At 37.7% G+C, this 17,158-nt stretch overlaps 1 protein-coding gene across 10 annotated transcripts in view; it reads left to right on the top strand.

The window, feature by feature from the left end:
* Positions 1-17,096, top strand: part of LOC120327821 (dedicator of cytokinesis protein 9-like) — a 183,424-nt gene extending 166,328 nt beyond the window's left edge. For all 10 annotated transcript variants that reach the window (XM_078114619.1, XM_078114626.1, XM_078114622.1 and 7 more), the window contains 9 exons: positions 1,327-1,436; positions 2,193-2,315; positions 3,121-3,276; positions 3,852-3,956; positions 4,933-5,143; positions 6,402-6,592; positions 7,721-7,821; positions 9,988-10,126; positions 12,143-17,096. In XM_078114619.1, the coding sequence (XP_077970745.1) occupies positions 1,327-1,436; positions 2,193-2,315; positions 3,121-3,276; positions 3,852-3,956; positions 4,933-5,143; positions 6,402-6,592; positions 7,721-7,821; positions 9,988-10,126; positions 12,143-12,367 (1,361 nt within the window). In that variant the 3' untranslated portion in view covers positions 12,368-17,096. The remainder of the gene's footprint in view (positions 1-1,326; positions 1,437-2,192; positions 2,316-3,120; positions 3,277-3,851; positions 3,957-4,932; positions 5,144-6,401; positions 6,593-7,720; positions 7,822-9,987; positions 10,127-12,142) is intronic.
* The last annotated feature ends 62 nt before the right edge of the window (positions 17,097-17,158 follow it).

The raw sequence follows: 17,158 nt of genomic DNA on the forward strand, positions 1-17,158 counted from the left end.
ATGACACTCCAATCAAGGCTCAATAGCAGGGCTACTCAACTGGCGGACCGCGGTCCGAATCCGGACCTTTCGACCATAAAATTTGGACCGCGTCTGATGGTTTATTTTGGCAGCATAATCATCGATTTATAGATTCAGATGATTTTGATACAATTTAAATAAACAGCTATACAGTTTGTCGTACTGGTACCAATGTGCGATATTTTTGTCCATATTTGTGAGCCATTCATTGCTCTTGTACTTAATTTAATATTGCATTTAAAGTTTCCTTTATTTGATAAAATAAATTTCCGAACCCCAAGTAATTTTGAAGTTTCGTAAACGGACCTTTGGTGAAAATAGTTGAGTAGTCCTGCTCTAAGCCAGTGGTCCTCAAACTTTTCTTAAGCAGCGATCCCTTTTTAGAATTTGTCAAGTCTCGTGACCCATCTTAAAAACAACTAACTAATAATAAGCTACAAATAACAGATAGTGAGGCAAAAGTATGTTTTATTCAAAATGCACGTTGAAAATACGGGGATAGAACTTAAATATCCAAAATAGAAAATAAGTAATGTCGAAAATAAGTCGGGCAAGATCAAATCAACAAATATTTTCATTTTTAATTAATATGTAATGTCGAAAATAAGTCAGGCAAGATCAAATCAACAAATATTTTCATTTTTAATTAATATGTAATGTCGAAAATAAGTCAGGCAAGATCAAATCAACAAATATTTTCATTTTTAATTAATATGTAATGTCGAAAATAAGTCGGGCAAGATCAAATCAACAAATATTTTCATTTTTAATTAAATTCCCTCGCAAAAAATGTCCCCTCGTGTGGGACACACCCCCCCATTTGAGAACCACTGCTCCATACAAACAGTCTCTACTACTTTTGAAAGAACCGGATGCTTTATTACAGTCTTGGTGGGGTAGGAGGATCTGGAACCTCTAGCCTGCGATTCTAGTGTAGATTGAGATCCAATGATATCAAATCTCGACCATTGGTTAGATAAACCACCCTATGATGGCGAAGAGCCCAGCAATCCTCTCGCACATAATTCGAACCTGTGAACCCAAACGGGTAATCAGATATGCATTGGCAAGTGTATTCCTAACAATTAGCAAGATGCGCCAAGTCGTCTATCTATCAAGGTAAGTTTGGATCCAGTCAAAGCAAATATCTTATAACGCCGATCAGCTCATCAATCCTCTCTTGCATAATTCCCCCAACAGGATTCGAACCTGCAAACTTATATATCATGGTAAGGGCTTGGCTCCAGCCCAAATGAAATTTCACTACTACAGACCCAAGCTTTAATTTATCTTACATTCCTCCAGGTCTCATTAGTAAGGGTTGTTCTGCATTCCGAACAATTTCACCTAATGTAGAAAAAGAAGAATCTGCCATAAAGGAAGATACTGGAATGCAAGATGTGCAGTATAATGAGGTAAAACTCTGCGAATATTTTACAAGCATTGTGGTGATCCGTGGGTACTCCTGAAGTATGCGCAATAAGATGTCGCATAACCTGAAGCCTAACTTGCTACACAACCTGAGTTCAAATTCAGGATGTGCGCCATCTTGGTGCGTACTTCAGGAGGTCCAATTCATGAACCTGTTTCTCCGAATAGATAGTGAGGGGGGGTACTCTCGTAGTATGTGTACCAGGTTAGGGTTTGGGCATAAATTTTTTGGGGATTTGCTTTATTTTAATTTTATTAGGAGTTTGGGGACTGTCTGACTGTCTGTGTTAGCCAAATGAATATACCTCCTAATGAGGTAAACATTAGGAAATTTTGGTTCCACTCAGTTGTCGAAATACATAATCAGAACTACAAAGAAGTTTTGAGTAACCACGAATACTGAGACCTGCATTGCTATTTTTTCGGTATCCCATAGATTTGCTTAGAGATGAGTCTCTTCTGTTTTTGAGTAAGTGCTTTAAATAAATTTCTCGTTTGCTTGAATACATATAGCACTATTCTCGTCATTTGCTCATTCACTCAGAAGTAAAGGAGCTCACATCTTAGCAAAGTTACGGGAAAGTACTAGAATGCAAAGTTACCCAAACAAACTATATATAAAATATAACTACCTGGACCCCTTCAGTGGTTGCCCGTAACTTGGCTCAAACAAAAGTTTTTTGATTTTTTCGGGCGAATGTGTAAAAAATTTACAAAAATATTATCGTAATTTATCCCAGGACGTCTTGACTGAGCTTCTACGACGATGTGTATCAGTATTACAAACGGCAGAAAGATATGAACTGATGGCGAGTGTGTTCAGAATGATTATTCCGTTCTATGAAAAGAACAGAGATTATATGGTGAGTGTTAATTGTATTCTGGCAACTAGTGTTTTACCAGACAGCTGAGCATAATCAGCGATATTAGGTATTTCAATTTTTTCAATGTTTCCCAACCTGTTCATGGAATTTTGTGATAATCAGTGAACTCTTTATTACTTTAAACAGCTGCAACAAATAGGTAATGTGCACCGCAGCTAATGACTACCATTGCATTTGGCATACAAGAGATTAAATCTCATTTATAGTCATAGTCAAGTTTATTTTTTCCATCCAGTAGAAAATAACATACAAAATTGACAAAAAATAAAACGAGAATATCGGTCAGAGACCGAAGACTTAAAAGTTAGGGGATCCCCCAAAACAGCGCTCTTACTCCATAGTGACACCTTGTGTCCCATCACTAATTAATAACTCGCTAATTATACGACATAATTCATCCAAAATCAATAGGCTTCTGGTATGAATGCACATGCAAAATCTGGAGCAGATTCAATCTCGCTTTCGTGAGATATCGCGTGCATCTAACAGACAGACAAATACCTATCAACATACTTACCGATTAAAATCAATAAGTAATTAACACACTTTTTATTGGGGAAGGGAAGCCGCGCGAACCAAGATTGGTTATCGAGCAGCTACGCCCTTATATGAAGCATGTCATATTAATATTGCTTACGTACGAGCACAGTTACGTTTTGTGAAATGAGGACGCGTGGCGTTTGTGAGTAGTAATAAAAAGAGATGTAAGAAAAAAAGTACTCCACCATTAAGCAAGCGCTCTTTCCTTCTTCCCCCTATATTTTACGCAATTTTTCAATTTCAGGGCCTTGTTGAAATCTACGGTACATTGAAAGATTCTTACGCGAAGATCGTGCAGGTGAACGCAAGCGGGAAGCGAATGTTAGGAACTTATTTTCGTGTGGCTTTCTACGGCCAACAATACTTTGATGAAGAGGATGGAAGGGAATATATTTATAAGGTATACTCCAGGTTTTCTCAAAATGGGCCACTCTAGGGGACCCGTGTAGGGTTTTTCGGGGGCCACGATAAAAGGCCCACACAAGGCACCATTCACAATGACTATGTCAGTTTTAAGTAAATTGACTGTGATTCTTTTACTGTATTGCATTTAGTCTTTTACCTTAATTTGTTCATAAATATGGAATGGAAAAGTTTTGAAAGTATTTTTATTGAAAAGCAAGGGTCAACTCAAACACTCATTTATTAAAGACTCGTCCAAATTAAATATCAGACTCATCAATTAATTGTCAAACATGTCAGACAGACTCAAACTGGGACTCTGATGAGCCATGACTCTGAGTTTGAATAGTTCTATCCAACACCCCACTCTGGGGTTTCAAAAAGGTTCCAAGAGTATTGGAGTTCCAATTTCAAGTCTTTTACACTTGAAGCTCTCATGTCCTAATTATTGCTACCAATTTAGATTCGTCATATAATGTGAACAGACATCAGAAACTGTTGCGACCACATTCCCCACACAAATCTTTTCAGGTGAACGAAAATCTAAAAAAAATTCTTAATTCGATTTTACAGGAACCAAAGTTGACCCAACTCTCAGAAATCTCGATGCGTCTCCAGCACATGTACGGTACGAAGTTTGGACATGAGAATATAAAGCTGATACAGGAGTCTAACAAGGTGTGTGTAATAGGTGGACTAGATGTTAAGTCTATATATCGTATATGCTCGTTTTACTGCCCGATCTTGATTAAGCGACCGTTTGAATAGCCGCCCCTGTGAACAGAACATAAAAATAAATAAGGGCCGGTGCTTGAATACCCGCCCGATGTAAAAGCTGATTTTTCAGTGGTAGAGAACAATAGGAAATAAGAAGCGATTTTGTCACAACGCTGTTGAATTTTAAGCGCTGGTAGATAACACTCACGCCTTAAGCGTCCAGTACATAACACCTGCGGTGCGTAGAAAAAGGCAAAATTTTCGTTATTCTCGTTTTAAATTATACTTGGGAACTCGAAATACCAATATATTAATTATTGTAATGATTGAAAATAACAAGCGCCCGTGCTTAAATAAGGGCTGGTTTGAATAAGGACCCGGTTAGTGAGTTGGTCGAAAAAACTATGGGCCCGGGCTACAAAACGAGCAAATACGGTATTTTTCAAAGCAGTGAAAATCAAACATACAAATTGTGGGGCGATGGTCAAGTTCAAGGGCACTGGTCCTCAACCAGTGGGCCACAGAAACGATTTCAAGTCGATCCTAAACCTATTAAAAATTGCTAGAGTTATTGATTGATCAATCAATCAACTTTAATTTTAGCAGCAATGGATGCCTTGGGCCACTGCTGAGCCACAAAAGAATTTTCAGGTTGGCCATAAACCTATTAATAATTGCAGTGTCTCAAAAATGTTGCATCCCTCTTGTACTTTTTAGCACACTTGACCCACTTTGCCACGCTTGTCCGCTGTTCTGATTAAGGTTTGATCTATTCTGTATACATAGCTACTTCGCTTTTTCTGCTACAATATTCTTGCATTTCTTGCATTTGATGTCACCAACACAATGCTCAATAATTATCATATTTACATATTACACATAGCCTTGCTATGAACAAAAGTGCCAAAAACAAACAAAAAATCCTATTTTTCCACAGGTAAACCGCAAAGATCTGGATCCCAAGTTTGCATACATCCAAGTGACTTATGTTCAACCATATTTTGACGAACAAGAAATTGAACATCGGAAGAATTATTTCGAGAGGGCTCATAATCTTCGAAACTTTGTTTTTGAGACTCCTTTCACCCCCGGTGGTAAAGCGAGAGGTGGAATTGAAGAACAGTGGAAAAGGAAGACTATTCTATCAAGTAAGATAGGGTTTTCATTCTTAACCTGAGGGAGGAGAGGAAAGCTGATTACATTGCTTAATCATGTAGTGTACCATGGCCTCTTGTTCGGTTACCAGTCAAGATCAGGGATGATAATAACTTAAGTCCAGATGCATGGACTTGATGGTGGAGAAAGCTGTAACCGACCAGCAGGGACCGGCTTTTTCCCAAGATAAGTATGGATAACCCATCTCAGGTTGGGGATATATATCTCATATTTATCTCAGGGGAGAGGAGGGCCAGTTTCAAAAAACTTTGGCTGTCTTTACGATGTAATACAACGATATCCTTATTTACTTTACATGTCATAACCAGGTTCGAATTAGGATAGGATAGGATTTACATATTTATCCCGGGGGAGAGGAAAGCCGATAAGACGGCTTATCCATATGGCGAACCACGGCCTCTAGTCCGGTTACCATTCCAAGTCGGGTATGGGATTAGTTTTACTGTATTGTTTGTTTTCGGAAGCATGGACTTGGTGGTGGAGGAAGCCGTAACCGACCAGCGGTTACGTGAACCACCCAACGACGGCGAGGAGTCCAGCAATCCTCTCGCACATAACCATCCCTGCATGGGATTCGAACCTGCGAACCCACGCAGAGTAATTAGAGGTGCGGTGGCAAGCGTATTCCTAACGCTTAGCCCGTTGAGCCACACCGCCGCGCAGTCACCGCCGCAGTTGGGATATAAATATGTGTGGGAGGATTGCTAGACTTCTCACCGTCGTAAGGTTGTTCATGACACCGCGACAATGCTCGGTTACATTTTCTACTACCTCCAAATCCATCTATCTGTATCTGTAACAACTATCTACCATTTAATTAAGCTGTCACACTGGCTAACCCTATCGTATGCTATAAAGTCACTAGTGACTACTCGATCATATTTTAATAAAATATGGTCATCTGTGATGCATGAGCAAGTAGCAGGACTGCGGCAATTGGAAAACAGTTACAGCTTTGAGCCTTTGACTCCTACTGTACAAAACTTTCTACTGAATTCCGACTCTGGATTATGGATTGACAACCAAATTTTAAACATAACTCTTGCGAGTTTGTGTGAAGGCATAAAAATACTTTATACTTGACAATTTATAGACATCAAAAACCGAGTATGTCTATTCATGCAGTATCTGTGACAATTCCCCAGCCATTTTGTGAAAACACTCTCTTAAATTCTGGCGTACGCAACTAATTTTGAATCATCTTTAACAGCTATAAACTCACTTTTTCAGCTGCCCACAGTTTTCCTTACATCAAGAAGCGAATTATGGTCACGTCGCAACGTAGTTTCGAACTCAAGCCCATCGAAGTAGCTCTTGATGAAATGGTTAACAAATGCGCAGAACTAGAAGAATTGGTTCTTGCTCCAAACATTGATTTGAAGAAGTTACAACTTAGACTGCAGGGATCTGTCAGTGTCCAGGTAAATTTTTTTTTTTTTTTTTTAATTTTCTAATGTAAGGTTGCAAGCTTCCATTTTATTTAGAAATGGGAATTGAGTTTTCTGATCAAAATTTTTCATGGTCCGGGCCCTCGACTAAAAGTAAGAAGAGTACTGATAAGAGAGTTGCAAGTTTGCTCAAAGCAAGGTCCAGAGCCCTCATTTAAATGTGGAAAGAGTACTGATCAAAGAGTTGCAAATTGCATAATTGGATTGGAAGTTTGTTTTCATGTAAAATAACTACCGGTATTTACTGGAGAGTCACCCAGGGCTGTTATTGGAAAAAGACTGAATTGGGAAATACCCACCCACACTGTTATATGGCAATTGCATATTTTCCGTCGATTGGCTCTCGCTGAGCAGCTGTTAGGGTTTTTGACTGCTTCGGAATCTATCTTCTCTTCACAAAAAGAGAGATTCCACTTCATGTCTTGTCATACCTCTCATTCTGGTTGTAAAATTGTAATTTCATTGCACCATTATGGCACAGAAAAGATTAAATCTTATCATGATATAAATATAAACCAAAAATAAGCCCATGGGCAGACTAAAGACTGTAACCAGTTCAGAATGCTACATAACCCTATATACATGGCATATCTTTCCAAATTTCTCCTAAAAACCCAAGTTTTCGCTGAGAAAGCTAGGATATGGTCTTCTTGCTAAAAATTGTGGTTCTAATCAGCTATCTCTGAACTTGGGTGAGTTGTTGAAGAGTCTTGCTACAGCATCCTTGCATATACACATTCTGGTATACCAGAACTAAAGAGCAGAAGATGGATAAGCAGTTAGCCTCTCTGAAACTCAAACAATAGCCATGAACAGCATGCTCCATATACATCAAAATCTAGTTCACATCTATCCAAATTTGTCCAAAACCTGAAGTATATTGCAAAGTTGAGATATCATGTGACAGTCAACTGCGATCACGAAGGCGGTTCTGCTTTGGCGAGGATTAGTCATTGCTATTATGAATGCAATAAACTGTGATCTATTTCCCTGAACTTGCCATGGTATTTTTTAAATTCCAGACCTTTCTAAAACCCCATCGAATGCTCTGAAGTTGCTATGTTTTTTTTTTTAATTTTCTTGTCTTTTTTTTCTAAACAGGTGAACGCTGGACCCCTTGCTTACGCCAAAGCTTTCCTCGAAGATGCTAAAGTATCATGCCACCCTGCTAACACAGTAGAAAGATTGAGGAAGATATTCAGGTTCGTGACTGTTTTGGATTTTGCAATCTGCTAATGGTTTAACAACCATATTTGATCATATGTGGTGATTACCAAACTTTTTCAGCTTGCGACGCTTTTATAAAGTTAAAAAATAAATCGCAGCACTAGTACGAAATGAAATTCTTTAAATATGTCATTTGCTTACTTTAATGCTATGGGTATGCTTGTCTTTGCAAGTAGGATAGGATAGGGTTTACATATTTATCCCCGCGGAGAGGAAAGCCGATAAGACGGCTTATTCATATGACGAACCACGGCCTCTCGTCCGGTCACCATTCCAATTCGGGTATGGGATTAGTTATATTTTTTGTTTTCGGAAACATGGACTTGGTGGTGGAGGAAGCCGTAACCAACCAGCGGTTACGTGAACCATCCAACGACGGCGAGGAGTCCAGCAATCCTCTCGCACATAACCATCCCTGCATGGGATTCAAACTTGCGAACCCACACAGAGTAATTAGAGGTGCAGTGGCAAGCGTATGCCTAACGCTTAGCCCGTTGAGCCACACCGCCGCGCCGCAGGTTGAAAGGAGCTTTCTCTCATACAAATCGAATCAATCAATCAAATTGTTTATATTAGCCTTCCAGGCAAACGGGCACAATAAAATGAAAGCAAACTTAACCTTGCAATAGCTGTATTATTGAAAACTTATGAATCAAAGTTACCACAACACAAGTAAACGCTTTCATGCAAGAACAGCTTAGCCTCGAGATGGCGCTACAGGGCAATGAGTTGCCCTGTTTTTTCTATTGGGGATTTTCCTATATTAGCTCTATATTATTTTGATGCAATGCTGGGGTCTCGTGTAGATTCGTACCTAACGTACTTCTAGTGGGCGTAGCATGACAATTTTTTCACGTATCAATCCTAACCCCCACCTGACTACACCATCCAAAATTTACGTCAACACGACGTCACAGTGACGTAATAGAGCCCTTCGAACTATACGAACTGCCATCCAAGGCGCGCAAACGAGCACCCGAAATCGAACAGTTATTTCTCTCGTTTTCTCGTCGCAACGATTCCAATAGGAGAGGGATCGATAATGTCAGTCAGTTCTTTATCGTCGGCGCCAATGCCATTTCGGGCAATTGTACGTATATTTGGCAAGCTCTATGACGTGATTGTGATGTCATAGTGACATAATTTTTGGATGATGTAGTCAGATGGGGGTTAGGATTGACATATCAAAAAATTGTCATGCTACGCCCACTAGAAGTACGTTAGGTACGAATCTACACGAGACCCCAATGCTGTTCTCAGTTAGCTGGACGATTTCGAAGTAGAATTGAGGTAGTTGAACATAATCGATCAATGTGGGTTGTTGTGTGTATATATCTGCTTCAAAGTCTGAATCTTTTTCCAATGATTACAATTATCCACAATCTTCTTTTCTGATTGTTTCCTGGGTTTCACCAGTTCTCATGGGAGAACATAATCGATCAATGTGGGTTGTTGTGTGTATATATCTGCTTCAAAGTCTGAATCTTTTTCCAATGATTACAATTATCCACAATCTTCTTTTCTGATTGTTTCCTGGGTTTCACCAGTTCTCATGGGAGAACATCTGCCACACCAACACTTTCAACACAAACCTATTAAAAATTGCTAGAGTGCTAATAAATCCAGTTTCACTTTTGTCACTATAGTTAAATTTTGGTGCTCCCGAAGTATGCGAACCAAGATGGCGGACATCAGAACATAACATGGGTAACAGGTTAGGGTCAGGCGATAATTTTTTTCCAATTTTTCTTATTTTAGTCCTATTATCAGTTCGAAGACTAGCCAAGAGCCTCCCGTAGTATTTATACCTAAAATTATGGCCTAACCCTAACCTAGTACACATATTACATTCCGATGTCCGTCATCTTGGTTCGCATACTTCGGGAGCCCCTAAATTTTGATTGTAACGGCAATTAACGATGATGATGCTGAGGGGGAGTTTTCATTCTAATTTATAAAGTTAGAGTGTGTATTTTTGCAGACATAGTTTTTTGCTTTTCCTGTAACTTTTCCCTCGCGTGAAAAAGTTATTGAGCCACAGAATTTTTGTGGAACACAAAAAAGAAAAGGTTGAGGACCATGGAGTTAATTACTTCAAGTCTCGTGCGTTTATCGCCTTATAACTATATAACATTTTTCAGGAAATTTGTTGGATTATGTGGACAAGCGTTAGATATAAATGAGCAATTGATCTCTTCTGACCAGCACGACTATCACGAGAACTTGAGAGAATGTTTCCATGGCATGGCTGCAGAATTATCACAGATACTGCATGAACAGGTATGTTCGGTTTTTGCATTTTTTATAAGGTGTATTTATGCTTCACGCAAAACAGATCTGAACTTATATCCATGAGTATATATAGAGCGTAGAAAGAGATTATGTTATTTATCTTTAAAGTACTATCTCGTTCAAGCATCATTGTGGTAACTGACACATACAGATTTGAAGTATAAAGAAAACAAGGAGAAAGGACGTGCAGTTCAGTACACAATACCCTAGTACAGGGGTGCACAACACGGGGCACGCGTGCCAAATTTGGCACGCCAAGCGCTCAAACGTGGCACGCGAGAGGTTTTAAAAATAAAATTATTTATGATATACATGAATATATCACGTTTATATCAAAATCAGCAGTTTTTCAGGAAATTAAACTGTTTCAATAAATAGATATTCGTTATTATGTATTATTATTGGAATTTGTTTGTTTTACGGGAGTTAATTTACAATACCAACGATTGTGCGTGGCACGCGACAAGATTAATTTGAAAAATTCGGCACATGTCCTCATTTGTGTTGTGCACCCCTGCCCTAGTACACCCCATATTGGCACCTTTATATATATAGCGTTGTTACCTCATAATAAACTACTCTGTACCCAAGAAGGGCTAAATAATTCTATCGCACATAGTTTTTTGCTACAGTATTCGAACCCATGCAAAATTCCTATCATACTGATAATTACCCTGTGTGGGTTCCTGTTGGAGATGGTCGCGTACGGGATAATTGCTAAACCCCTCGCTGTCATAGATTGATTCACAGTGGCCTGTGTACCCTGTGTACCCTGGGTTCCTGTTGGAGATGGTAACGTACAGGATAATTGCTAAACCCCTCGCTGTCATAGATTGATTCATAGTGGCCTGTTAGGACTACCATTATAACTCGACCATTCCATGACTTGGACTGTTAACTAACTAAAAGTCTGTGGCTGGTGAGTTGTCACATACACTGCATGAGCGTTATTAAGTGTTTATACAATCTAAATCAGGGGTGGGCAAGGACAGACACTGCATGAGCAAGGCGCGGCGGTGTGGCTCAACAGGCTAAGCGTTAGGAATACGCTCGCCACTGCACCTCTAATTACTCTGTGTGGGTTCGCAAGTTCGAATCCCATGCAGGGATGGTTATGTGCGAGAGGATTGCTGGACTCCTCACCGTCGTTGGGTGGTTCACGTAACTGCTGGTCGGTTACGGCTTCCTCCACCACCAAGTCCATGCTTCCGAAAACAAACAATACAGTAAAAAACTAATCCCATACCCGACTTGGAATGGTAACCGGACGAGAGGCCGTGGTTCGCCATATGGATAAGCCGTCTTATCGGCTTTCCTCTCCCCCGGGATAAATATGTAAATCATATCCTATCCTAAGTAAGCTTGGTTTTTGTGTTTTTCTGGTTATTTTTCCAGTAAACTCCAATCCCGCCAGAATAACTATATGTAGGGGGATCAACAAGGTTGTTTACGTTACTACTGGTCGGTTACTAACTTTGTTTTTGGTTCTTCATATGATCAAGTTATTGCATCGACTCTTTGTCTCATTGGGGATGGTCATTTTACACCAGTTGTCCCATTTTTTTTTTGCTAATTTAAATCTATTTATTCCACTAACCATAAAAATTAGTTCCTGTCATTTGTTTATTCTTTAATATTATGTGCTGCACTCACAGAGTAGTTTATAGCATTTTCAGAAATATGTGACTAACAATTGGGGTTACGTGAAACTAAGACCTTTCCTTGCTTGCAGACCCTATTTGATACCATTATTCAGTGCACGCAGTTGCGTTTCTTGTTATAGTTGTAAAATCCTTGTCTGAAGAAGTCTGACCTCGGTCAAACGAAAAGTTACAGAAATATATTTGTGTTTATGTGCAGCAAGACTCTTGGATTAAATAGAATACCCATAAATATGTATTGCAATAATGATAAATAACTAAGCAATTTTGGCAAGGCGATACCAAATTCTTCTTTGGTTAGAAAACGTTGCTGACACAATTCAAAATTTTTAATTATTTTTAGCTCATGGGTGACGATGATGACACTACAAGTCTTACAGCTAGCAGCGTTGGAGAAGCAGAGAGTGTATTCACAAGTATAAGCTCCCCGAAGACAAATTTTCCCAATCTACAAGGTAGTGTGAAATATACAAGTGCTGCCAACCTAAGGCCTGCCAGTGTTGCAAGTGCAGGAAGCATTACTAAAAGGAACTTGCAAGGAGCCGTATCTGATTCTTCACAAGTTTGATGAACACGTAAAATTATGTGTGTTTTTTTCTGGATTCACATAAACTAATGTGTGAAATTTTCAGATATATTTTTCACATAAAACAATGAACTTATTGTCACATAATCTATAGTAGAATAATATGAAATTGACGATTTTATGCTTAAAAATGTATCAACTTTCATATATGAATTTCACATAAACTAGTGTTCCCTTATTTCGTATTATTATTTGAAGCTATACATAAGCCAATGTGAAATTAATTGTCACACAAACTAACGTGAGGTAATATGTGCACAAGTTCATCCTAAACTTGCAAGGAGAGGTATCTGATTCTTAAGTATAATGGACACATAAAATATATGTGTGTTTTTCTGGATTCACATAAACTTATGTGAAATAATTGTCACATAATCTATAGTGAGATAATGTGAAACTTGCAAGGAGCTGTATTCCTAAGTTTAGTGTACACATGAAATATGTGTTTGATTTGGGATTCACATAAACTGATGTGAAATCATTTCACATAAGACTAAATTGTAAATTTCACATAAATTTTCCTTTTACATAAAGTGTTCCTGAATTTTTATTAAGAGTGTAAAGTTACACATAAATCAATTTGAAATTGACTGTCACATAGACTAATGTGGGGTGATATGTAGACAAGTATTGCCAGATCATATGATTAACCTGTTAGCTATTAATTTTCACATGTAACGATTAACCAGTGTTGAGGAATTGCACATTTATGAGGTTTCACATAGACTAATGTAAAATTGATTGTCACATGAATAAGTTTGGGTAATATGCCAACAAGTGTTACCAGATAATTCAACCTAAACAAATGTTTCCGGGCTTTATAATTAATATTTGTAGTTTCACATAGTTATGAATTCCACATACACAACTCTCACCAGATTTATACTCAATATGAGATGCTCTCGTTTCTTATGTGTGAAGTTTTACACAAAATAGTGGCACATGATTTTTCTTTTTATCCAATTTTCTTCTTTAGTCACTTTAAAAACAATTAACTGTCTAATTTAGTATACAAATTACTAACCCAAAGCGCATGTAGAAGTGGAAAAAAAAATAAAATAATTCTTGACTTGCCATAGTTTTTAATTCAGTGTTATAGCGAATTGCATCTTAGACTGTATTTATGCGTGAATAATAATATTGAGTGCTTTTTTCACTCTTGGTAACATTTTAGTACAGCCATCAATTTGACATCAAGTAAAAACATAAAATGTAAAAAAGCTTGAACTTGGCGCAATCTGCAGTCCGAATGAATACTCGAAATATTTGCCTTTGGAACACAAACCGACAGTTGAGTGGCCCGACCTTATATGACAACTGTTATTCCAACAAATCTCGTGAATAGAAAAACGAGAATATCGGTTGGAAACCGAAGACTTATCGATCGATAGTTAGGGGATCCCCCGAAACAGAAACTGCAGTTTCGATTCATCTGCTCTCGTAACTTGCGCACTGCGCATCGCACACACACACTCGGCGGGTCTCAAAATTCTCTCGCTTTACAAAAATCTAGATCACTTCATCAATAATTGATTGATAACTCGCTAATTATACGACATAATTCGCCCAACATCAATCGGCTTCTGGTCCGAGATAAGATGAATGCACATGAAAAATCTGGAGCAGATTCAATATGCTTTTGGGAGATATCGCGTGCATCTAACAGACATACAGACAGACAAATACCTATCAACATACTATACAACATACCGATTAAAATCGATAAGTAATGAGCTAGGGCTAAACCAGCTGTTTTCTATAAACTTGAGTTATGTGGAATCCATTACGCCAGAGGTGGGCAACTTCTCTAGTCGGCGGGCCAGATGTGGGAAAATGAAGTCCTCGGCGGGCCGGATTATTACTAAAAATACCAATCTTTGTCAAATGCTCGACACTCTCTGTCATCTTTATGTTTCCTGGGATATTCCATGGTTAATAAAACTCAATATAAAATCTAATTTCTAAAATCCCTATTTATATTTAAATATAAATATAACTACTAACAGTAGTGGAGATTGTTTACAACGCTCTCTGCTTTGACCTTATATTGTTTGTTTAACAAGTGTGCTAACGCAATTGCTTATTTCACCAACTCGCACTGACAGTGCGGTGAGAGTAGAGCGATCGGCAACCTTCAGGAATGATACGTCTTGCCACATTACAGATAGTGGTTGGATACAGTCAGCAGGCCGGTCAAAATCTCGTCACGGGCCGTATGTTGCCCACCCCTGCATTACGCCATAGCTGTTCTCTGATCATATGAGATGTTTCAAGTATCATTTTAATTGCATTTACTGTCTTGCACCATCATAAATCTATATAGTTATATAGCTATTGATAATTCAGCAGCCTCCATAATTTTGCTCAAAGAAAAATAGGTGATTTTTAAATGCGAAGTTATGTAACTCCAGCCTTCAGAAGTTTTTGATGTTCTAACTTTGATGTTTAGCCAACAGTTTAGGGTCATAATTTTAGTGCTGAATTGTAAAAAAAAAAGGAAACTTTTTCATTTTTAATTGTGTTCTTTATTCTTTAGGCCTCATAGTGTCACAGGTAAATGAGTGGCAACTATGAACTATGTAATATAAAATGCATATTTTCGTTATTTTTTTGTCTTAGTAATCAATTAATTTATGTCTCTATTTACACATAGAATAATTCACCCTTTTTTTGATTATTGTACATTTGCTATTTTTATTGTTTTTTTAATTAAGTTGTTAAAGAGTGTATACTTGTAACAATATGCCATAGGTCGTGGTGGCTTTCAATTTTACATCATCAAAATTGGTCTTCGTTCGAAGTTTTTTTTTTTAAAGCCCATTTTGGCCAATATACTATTTTTCTACATTTGTATCATTAGTGAATTCACATGATGCACTTTATTAGGTACTGCCGTAGTGTGTGTACCAGGTTGGTTTAGGGAATAAGTTAATTCCGATTTTCCCTAGTTTTGTTCTATTACGAGTTCGGGGACTGTCTGTGTTAGCCAAGTGAATATACGCCCTGCCCATAGGTTTCAGTTCTGTTACACAACTTGATGTAAAATAGGCGAACAAAATTAGTCACCTTCATATTGGTACACACACTTCTGGAGCGCCCTTTATTATTAAATATGGCACGTTGAAGCTCATTTCTTTTCTATGTATTTAGCGTTTGTTAAAGTCTTAGCTCTGAACAAGGTTTTGTGCACTAATATGCAAGAAGCTTCTGTATTTTGGAAGAAATGTAATCTTTTCGGTTTCACTAAACTTTTCCTCTCTAAAGAGCTGTTTTCGTAATGCTATTTGTAGTTTTGATATGACCAGACCTACATACGTTTCCGTGGTTTTTGTAAATTACTAACGTTCCTATGGAGCAGTGGCACATAAGGTTAAGCCAGCACAATAAGTCCCTTCAAGTCCGTGCTCCCGAAAACAAGTAACTGGCTAACTAATCCCATACCCGACCTGGACTGGTAACCGGACGAGAGGCCGTGGTTCCCTTAAACCATCTTGTCGGCTTTTCTTCCCCAGAGATAAATATGTAAATTTCAATAATCCCAGCAAGCTTTGATTACCTACTGCTTCTGTTCCCAGTAAAACTGAATGCAAATTTTTTTTGTTTCTAGGTGTGTTTCTGGATTCACATAAACTAATGTGAAATCATTTCACATTTGATTTTCACATAAAATAATGCCCCAGTAAAACTGAATTTATAGTTTTGTTTGTATGTGTGTGTTTTCTGGATTCACATAAACTAATGTAAAATCATTTCACATGTAATTTTTGACATAAAATAATGCTCCAGTAAAACTGAATGCCTATTTTTATCTTGTTTTATTTCTGTGTGTATTTTCTGGATTCACATAAACTAATGTGAAATTTATTCACATACGATTTTTACATAAAATAATGTGAAATTATTGTAACATAACCCATACTAGGATAATATTAAAACAACAGTTATTAGATATTATGCTTAAATATGTATCAATTTTCACATATGCATTTCACATAAAGTAGTGTTCCCTCATTTTGTGTCGTTATATAAAGTTTCACATTAACTAAATGGATTTATTTTTAACATAAACTTTTAAGAAAGTGTATGAGTGTTACCAGATTTGATGCTTAGCATATTCGAATATTTATTTTCACATGTGAATTTCACATAAACCATGAGGAAATTGATTGTCACATAAACCAATGTGGGGTTATTTCTGACACCCCAAGTATTACTCATAAAGTAGTTCTTCATTCCGACAAGTTCGTGAAATGATCCAAACATAAATATGTTGTGATAAAAATATTTTGCAGCCTGCAGTCCAAGCAATCACAAATGGATAAGGAAGGAGTGGGCCAGTTAGAGATAATAGACTTTGTTACTGGACTGGAGCATCAAATTTCCTTATGAAAAAATATGAAAAAAAAACAGTTTATTTACAACAGCTAGGCTAACGTTCACAATGTAACAATCGTGGTCATTATGACGTGATTTTCATCGAAATATGTTTACCCCTGGGCTAACTAAACCTGGACTCGACATGGACTTGTAACCGAACTCGACGTTGTGGTAGGCCATATGATAAACCGTCTCATTGGTAAGATAAATGTGAAAAATCCTATCTATTCTCTGAAAATGAATTTCGTTTTTATTTTATATTATTGTGTGATGACAATTATCCTAGTGTTTCATAGTTATATACTTTGACAACTAATAAAATGTGTTAACCTTATTGAATTTGTGATTTTGGAGGGAAATTTATCTGTGCGAGAGTTATTCATGTATGTATGTTTA

The sequence above is a fragment of the Styela clava genome, chromosome 7 (assembly GCF_964204865.1).
Source record: "Styela clava chromosome 7, kaStyClav1.hap1.2, whole genome shotgun sequence".
Lineage (NCBI taxonomy): Eukaryota > Metazoa > Chordata > Ascidiacea > Stolidobranchia > Styelidae > Styela > Styela clava.